The 8380-nt window shown below is 40.3% G+C and overlaps 2 protein-coding genes across 2 annotated transcripts in view; both read left to right on the plus strand.

Annotated features, from left to right (window-relative positions):
- The window catches only part of LOC140950408 (cullin-5-like), a 24104-nt gene extending 19943 nt beyond the window's left edge, over nt 1-4161 (plus strand). The window contains exons 19-21 of the mRNA XM_073399634.1: nt 588-706; nt 1360-1483; nt 3439-4161. Coding sequence (XP_073255735.1) covers nt 588-706; nt 1360-1483; nt 3439-3633 — 438 coding nt within the window. The 3' untranslated portion in view covers nt 3634-4161. The remainder of the gene's footprint in view (nt 1-587; nt 707-1359; nt 1484-3438) is intronic.
- A 924-nt stretch (nt 4162-5085) lies between these two features.
- Nucleotides 5086-7984, plus strand: LOC140938488 (uncharacterized). The gene is made up of 3 exons (XM_073387969.1): nt 5086-5414; nt 6439-6691; nt 7366-7984. Exons 1-3 carry the CDS (start codon nt 5107-5109, stop codon nt 7828-7830), a joined length of 1026 nt encoding a protein of 341 aa, XP_073244070.1. The 5' UTR covers nt 5086-5106; the 3' UTR covers nt 7831-7984.
- Nucleotides 7985-8380: the final 396 nt, after the last annotated feature.

The raw sequence follows: 8380 nt of genomic DNA on the forward strand, positions 1-8380 counted from the left end.
GCTTACGTCAAGAGGGTAACATGCTTGCATCGTGCTCGTAACATGCTCGCATCACGCTCGTTATATTCTCGCATTGTGCTTGTAACATGCTCGCACTATGCTTGTGACATGCTTACTTCGTGCTCGTAACAGGCTTGCATCGTGCTCGTAATATGCTCGCATCTTGCTCCTGACATGCTCGCATCATGCTCGTAACTTGCTCGCCTAATGCTCGTAATATGATTGCATCATGTTCGTAACATGACTGCATCATGTTCGTAACATGATTGCATCATGCTCGTAACGTGCTCGCATCATACTCGTAACATACTCGGATAATACTCGTAATATGCTCGCATAATGGTTGTTACTGGCATGCTTGCATCATGCTCGTAACATGTTCGCAAAATACTCGTAACATGCTCCTCCGGACGACAATTCTGATTGACTGCTGGTCTTCTACACTTTAATTCAGGTTGAACGCTATAAACTTACAGTTATTGGCTCTGTCACTTCAAACTCTGTTTAACTGTCAGTTGATATTCATATTTAGTTCGCGTTAAGATCCATACGCCTATTTACATTTGAAACTCTTCTCTCTTTTGTAGTCACTAGTTGCCTTCGCCAAACTCAAGCGTCAAATTCTTATTTGTCATCCCGAGGCCAAGTCTCCGAAAGATTTTAGCGACAGTTCTTTATTCTGGGTCAATCAAGAGTTTGCTGTCATGTAAGTTTATCGAGGATTCTCCTCTGAGTTTACTTCATAAAGGGGGTACTTGGTCACGCAAACTTCTCTGAGGTCACGTTGTTGTCCGATTAATTTTTGCGTGACATTCAAATGGGGATTCCTAGATGTGTTTGCTTGTTTGTTGAAACCCAAATGAAAATCCTTAAATAACAATGACCGAGACCAGGTTTTATGAGCCCGCGAGACTGAGCACCCCACCAAACCCTTGTTTTCACTAAAACCGCTGGACGCCAACCTGGTTAAGGTAGCCGCTAAGTGGTCACTATTGTATAGCATGTACCCACATGTACTCTACGTAAGGCTTGCGAGATGCAAACGAGATTTTCCCTTCTTTCCTGAGAAGGTTCCTTTTTTCTTTTCGTTTCTGACCCATGCAGTGTGTGTCTACTAGCAATCGTTCCTCCTACTGCGAAATTTTTTTTTCTACGGCATTTTTTCGGGCGATTCCGCACCTTTTGAAAGATTGTTTTTGATTAGCTGGGAAAACAATAGGGATTGTCACATAACAATGCCCAGCCTATCCCTGAAAACAATGGAAGTGCAGATTGTAGGGGACCAGTGAAATAAGAGGTTTAGAACGGTGCAGGTCTACTGACTTATTCTGTTTAATTTTGTCTCTCTCTTTGAATCAGTAAAAATGGCAAGGTACAGAAACGCGGCAAGGTGAATCTCATTGGACGGCTACAGCTTTCCACAGAGAAAACAAAACAAGAAGAGAATGACGGCATAGTGGCGCTTAGGATTCTCAGGATACAGGTGCGATACTATATTTTTTATCTTGCCTCTTGCAGGCTATCACTCCATTCATTTACAACTTAAGTTTCTTCGGAATTATACATTCGCAATCTTCCATCTAATAGTGTCAATGAGCAGATATTTGTCGAAGAAAAAGAGAGGAGGATTTAGTGTGTAAAACCTTAACTTATTCTTTTGCTTTTATGTCGTTGTGTTGTTCAACGGAATGTCCTTTCCCGTATGTGCGTAATGGAAAGGGACTACGAGCGTGTTTAGGCCTACTCTGGGACCTTAAGTCGCCGTAATTTTAGGCGATTTAAGGCGACTTTAGGAAAATTTGGTCAAAATGTTGTGCGAGTTAAGGCGATTTAAGGCGACTTTAGGCGACTTAAGGAGAAAAATAATAACTACGAGACAATTTGAACCTCTTTAAGATTTTAACGATTTAAAGTGACTTAAGGTGACTCGACCCAGTTTTTTTGGGGGGGCACCATCCTACTTTGAAACTCTCTGGTATCCCCACCTTTACTTTTATCGTAAGTCTAACACATAGAATGGATAACATATAGATCAATCTACAATATAACATAAAATTTTTGGCGATCGGATTAAATGTCACGTGGTTATGATGCCACGCCCCTTTGAGGTCTGAGTCGAAAATCTGCTGTTGCAGGCATTTTTTCGTGAAAATCTCTCGGCTACACATAGCGCGCATTAGTGCTTTGCGCTGAACAGAGTTTCACCAAAATCGCAAAGACCCAATTCGAGAAATTCAGCGGACTTCCGAATGCTCACCGAGATTTGATAATTCTTGTACAGTGAGACAGGCCATCGCGTGATACATAGAGGTTTAACTCAAAATTTTTAATCAATTCTCGTGCTTCTTGTGCCGTTGCAAAAAAATCAAGAAGTGCTACACACTAAATCTACTTACTATTAAAAAATATCATTTTTTCATAGGTTTAATGCAAGCCAATAATTAAACCAACTCGTGACGGGAATATCTCGGTGAGCATTCGGAAGTCCGCCAAGCGTGGTCATTGCACGCGTGCTGAACAAGAATGCTGTATAATGACAGACTAGAAACAATAGACAACTCCCAAAGCACAAACTCAGCCAAAACGCTAAAAATCTTCAATGTTTACTCAAGTTTGGGCTTATAGAAGATAATGTCACAGTTTTTCAATGACCATGAAATTCAGAGTCCGGGTAGTTAGTTAATCAATTGTGGCCTTGAAAAAATTTGAAGGAAAAAAAACAACGAATTTTTAAGAAAATGCTTTTTTCGTGAGAAAGACTCTTAAACGCTGACAAACGTCAAGAAATAGCGAAAACTATAATTTCTATATGTTTGCTTTGCTCGAAATCGCGCGCATTTATAAGACCCTAAAGCGTTTTGCTGACTTGCAAGGACCCATCTGTTATAAGGATGCTCAAAATAAAGAGATGAATCTCATAGTTTATTAGATATAATCCGTGTAAAGTTTGCTTATCATTTTCGCATAAATTATGACCTAAATTTGGAAACCGCTGAATTTCTCGAATTGGGTCTTTGCGATTTTGGTGAAACTCTGTTCAGCGCAAGGCACTAATGCGCGCTATGTGTAGCCGAGAGATTTTCACGAAAAAATGCCTGCAACAGCAGATTTTCGACTCAGACCTCAAAGGGGCGTGGCATTATAACCACGTGACATTTACTCCGATCGCCAAAAATTTTATGTTATATTGTAGATTGATCTATATGTTATCCATTCTATGTGTTAGACTTACGATAAAAGTAAAGGTGGGGATACCAGAGAGCTTCAAAGTAGGATAGTACCCCCCCCAAAAAAACTGGGTCGAGTCACCTTAAGGTGATTTTAGGCGACTTAAGGCGACTTTGGGCGACTTTAGGCGACTTAAGGTCCCAGAGTACCCAAACGGTCAACGGCTTCAGTGAAAATGACCCTTGTAATCTGGTTGGCTCTGTTTTTCAGGAGGCGATTGTTAAGATCATGAAGATGAGAAAGAGAATAACAAATGCTGCCCTTCAAACAGAACTTGTCGAAATTCTTAAAAACATGTTCATCCCACAGAAGAAGATGATAAAAGAACAAATCGAGTGGCTCATAGACCATAAGTATCTCAGACGGGACGAAGAGGATATAAATACGTTCTTGTACGTGGTATAACCACGGATAACGATGCCTTTTGCAGTGAAACAAAACGCTCAGTAAAAGGCTCCTTCACGCGGCAAAATTAAGCTTCCGAGCTCAGGTTTGTTCGTCTTAGCACCACCTAAACCTACTTGTAGAATTTTTTGCCTATACAAAGTGCAAAGTTTAAAGTGCTGTTTGAACAGAGTCGACCTACACCTCGAGCTCCATAGAACACCTAAAACCGCATTTGAAAACTACTAAAATATTGTTGAAGAACCGAAAGTACTGTTTGCCAATACTGATGAGTATTGCCAAACTCTTTACATTCAGCACTAGTTTTCAACCTTGCATTATGATTTGTAAACTCTGTATGCTGACTCAGAAATCTCTACCAGGCTTCTGGCTGGTATAATGTTCTTCTTTTCCCAATGCAGCCAACAAATTTAATACGAATCAAAGATGGTAAAACTCGGAGTTCCTCATCCAAAGTACCATGTTTTGTTAAGACATAGTGTAGTGAGTCGTGAAACAATTTTTAAAATAAAATGTTTATTTGTAAGAGTTTTATCGTTTTTTTTTTTGTATTTTTTTTTCTCCAATTCGGTCGCCTATCGATAACTTTACTTTGACTTTTATGAAATTTGCTCATCATTCCCTCTCTTTCCAAAAGAAGCGCAATTCGGGAAGCAAGCGTTTCTGCGTAAATGTTAAACAAGTTCTGTCGGATCTTCACAGGGGACCAACCGGACTTTTTCGAAGGGCACGGAGTTTAGCCTCAATGAAGAGCATCGTAAAAAAAGAGAGAAGCTTGATAAAAAAACATTTCCCTGAATCCCGTAGAGTAAATGTCAAGTGTATCTTTTCGATTTCTCCGTTTTTTCATCTAACATCGAATGAATTAGTTTGTAGCTTACGGGAAATGTTCCTCAAACAATCCCAATATAGCCGCCTTGCCAGTGCCGCCATACCGGTGGAAAAAATTTACTGGATTGACCAATCAGATGTTCGCCTGCCAGAGGCGAGGCTTACGAATCGGACGTGATGTATGCGAAGTTTACTATAATTAACATCACGGGGTAGTTATAGCAGGTAGTACCTTTGCCTCAGAGGAAGTGATGAAATCTCTTATGCCACTGCGAAAGATTGCGCCGAAAAGTATTTTTGGAAGAGTCAGCAGGTGTTCAAATATCAAGAATATTGGTTTGTTAATTGTAAATTTAAGCGCTGATTCTTTTCTGTTATTGTTTTGCTGCATAACGTCTTATGAAAATATATTAAAACTGAATTACATTTTTTTCGAACGTGCATCTAGAGGACCACAGAGGAGAAAATTGGTCGACTGTGATAAGGTTATGAAAGTTCTTAGTTCTGATTATTTGTTCAGCTGGAAAACGCTGTGTCTTACCTCATCAGGGTTCATTAGTTTGTACATTCATTTAATGCTGTATTTGCATTTATAAACCAATGTTGCTTACAGCTGTAGCTTTTACAATAATAATTCCTTTGATGGTCTATAACAAAGCAATTTTAAATCTCGAAATGCAGAATTCATCTGAAGTCGTGCTAGTTTCATATTCAGCATTCAAATCCAATCCTCCAAACGAATTTAAACTGAACAAAGACGGAGCTGAGGTCTTACGGCTTCCAGATAGCTCTCAAGTCACGATTATTAGCGATAAACAGGAGTTATCCAACACTGATAAGATTAACCTCGTGAAGACAACAAGTGAATTGGATGCTTTACGAAATCAGCTCTTCAACCGACCTCTTTTACTGCTGGTAACTTGCGGCAAACATGTACCACATGGCCAAAGGTAACTGTTATACTATTTTCTTGTTTTTCCTAGTTACATGTATCCCCTTAGAAAAGCAAGATTCTCGAGAGAAAAGAGTGAAAGTTTCGACGTATGGTGTTCTAAATAAAACGAAAAAAAAAAAAAAAATCTGTTACCGCGGAAATCACCTGATAAAGAGCCTCTGATCGTCGGTTTTTCACGCAAAATTGTCGCATATCAAGAATTGTTTTGCGTGGTAACACTACTAGCAAGCTCAGCGCAGTCACAACGACGACGGGAATGAAAAAATTAGCAAGACAAAAACTCTGAAAGTGTAGCACTTTTTTGGTAGGTTTCTTTGCCGTCATTGCATGAACTTACGTCGTCAAACTTGATTAAAATATGAGGTCGTGGCTTCATCAGTGCGGGTGATCTTCGCGACTTCGATTTCGTCGGAAACCGACACCCATACACAGGCTCAATAAACAAAATACGAAACCTACATTTTTTTCGGTACAAATGCCTAAATTCTGCGAGGCTGCTTTCCACGTAATAACCATTGGGATAATTCATTAAGCTAAATCATCTCAAAACGTTGAGTTGTTAAACCTAGCTTTTGGGCGCGGATCCATACCGGTTTCTACTGTTTTATGGATATCGGTCAGATTTTTCATAATAAATATATTTTCAGTAAAAAACTTTAAACTTTCCAAGTTGATATCTGGAAAATGGTTTGGACAGTCAGTAAATATCCCGTCTGAATGACTCAGAAACCCAGGAAAGGGGACTTTGGGGAGTTAAAATCCAAAAATTTCCCAGGGGAGCATGCCCCCAGACCTCTCTAGAAGTAGGAAATCGGTCAGTATTTATTCTAGATCCCCACCTGGACTTTTACCTCAATCAAAAAACGTTAAAGCTTTAACCAGTACTTTCATAAGCAACAAATGCAATCGACAATTAGCGAGCTATTGCATTGAGCCCTCCCCTCTCCAAAAATATTACCACACGGGGTTGAAACACGTGTTTTTTTTTCAAATTTTATCGCTTTATTTCTGTTCATCAGACTAAATAAGAGGGGAGAATATCTAAGTATCCGTGACCCTGAATGGTGGATTCAGTCGAATAGTACCCCCTGGATGAATCCCTATGCCCGGTGGGGAACTGAGCACTGTACTTCCCTATACGAGAAGCGTTACATCAGACCAGAGTTTGTGGTCAGTGTTGATACTTCTAATCCTGACATAAGACGAATGTTAGAAGATGGACTTAACAAGGCAGAGAACATGCTATATGAAAAAGCAAGTTTTGCTGTTGAGGTAAGTGCCGTCAGAATCGAAGCATTTTTTTTTGTTTTCGAACTGATAATATAGGTTTTGGTTATTCATTCAAATTCTGATAGGTTAAATCGGCTAATTCAAAATTTGGAAGATGCGATCAACATACTACACTCAATCCACTGCCATCTTTGTTCTCTCGTCTCTAGGCAAACATACCATCGATCAACCCCAAGTAAGCTAAACAGCAACGTTCACGACTATCCGAAGACATTGTAACATGAACCGACTAAATGCAGGAATACCCAAATCATATTGCTTGATGGATGTTATCTACCTTTTGAGGAGTATCTATAAGGAAAAAAAACATCGTTTATATCCTGAAACCATGCCGAGAAATAAGCCAAAGGTTTGAAGGAAGTCTACGACAAGAAAAGCTTCCTACGATTTTGAATGAACGATGAAACAACTATTAAATTCGAATATCTTATGATGTGAAGAATTATTCCGTTAATAACAATCCCCTCTATCTGCGTAATTTTTCACATCATACTAAGCCTCACCCAATAATTGTTAAAAAAGTATATATATTAATAGACTCGAACACGGACTCGTACCGGTCTAAGAAAAGGGGTCCCGGAGATAGGTAACCTGATCATCAACGCAGATTAAATTTCCTCGACTACTCTCTACTAATCTGCTTATTTTGCAAATAGTTTGACTTCAATCCCATGATTTTCCGCTGGTGGAAGACTCAAGGCATCAGACGCTATGATTCACTGGAATGTCTTGAAATGACAGCAGCTGTTGGAGCGAACTTCGTGGTAACTAACTGTTCAGCTGTCAATCATTTCTTTGACTGTCACCCTGCTTGGTGTGCCTGCTGGCCTTGTTACCTTTTGCTTGCAGTCCCCTACAAAATATGGCGAAACGCCTTTCAAGGAATTCGTGACATTTCGATCACCATGGAGAGTAACGTAATCTCCGCGAATCCAGGTTCTTCAAGCTACAGCTTGGTCGATCTTCACCGTTCTCCCGTTCGTGACACCCAGCCAGCGGGAGATGCGCAGGAAATGGTACCTGGTTTAATGCCAGTGGCTCATGGGATTCCTCAGCATACATTTTTTCCTCCTCATTCCTTGCAAGGGTCGCTGGGTAATCCTCGCTTCAAGTTTAACTAGATAACTATAAATGCATTGGATGACTACCGTAAAATTCCGAAAATAAGCCCCGGCGCTCATATTTTTCAAAGGCTCTTTTTGAGGGGCTTATTTTTGGAGGGGCTTATATTCGGAGGTGCTTATCTACGGAGGGAAATTTGCGTTTCAAAATTGACTGGGCTAGCGTTATAGTTGGAAGTAAATTTACCGTTTTTGCTTTGTTATACTTTGTATTTGAGGGCAATTTTCCAAGTACAAGCCCCCGGGGGGGGGGGGGGGGGGGCTTATTTTTGGAGGGGCGATTTAACGGACGGTTTTCTGCGTTACCGGTTTGGGGGCTTATATTTGGAGGGGCTTATTTTCGGAATTTTACGGTATTTCAACTGCACTGTTGAACCTCCGTATGGGAACTTGGGCATGCCGCTTTCGGACCTTTCGTCGAGATCGAAATCATCGCATGTATATCACGAATTGTTTTGTGTGGAAGCGCTGCTTGAAAGCTGAAGGAAAACGTCAAAGACAACAGGCCACGTTCGGTATATTAAAATTCTCACATGACTCCGAGGCCTCA

Source organism: Porites lutea, chromosome 1 (assembly GCF_958299795.1).
Source record: "Porites lutea chromosome 1, jaPorLute2.1, whole genome shotgun sequence".
NCBI classification, from domain to species: domain Eukaryota; kingdom Metazoa; phylum Cnidaria; class Anthozoa; order Scleractinia; family Poritidae; genus Porites; species Porites lutea.

Excerpts from the sequence above, each read along its gene's own strand:
- LOC140938488 (XM_073387969.1), top strand. The coding sequence starts at position 5,107 with ATGGTCTATAACAAAGCAATTTTAAATCTCGAAATGCAGAATTCATCT. Across the intron at positions 5,415-6,438 it reads CATGTACCACATGGCCAAAG|ACTAAATAAGAGGGGAGAAT; the intron begins GTAACTGTTATA and ends TCTGTTCATCAG. Across the intron at positions 6,692-7,365 it reads AAGCAAGTTTTGCTGTTGAG|TTTGACTTCAATCCCATGAT; the intron begins GTAAGTGCCGTC and ends TTTTGCAAATAG.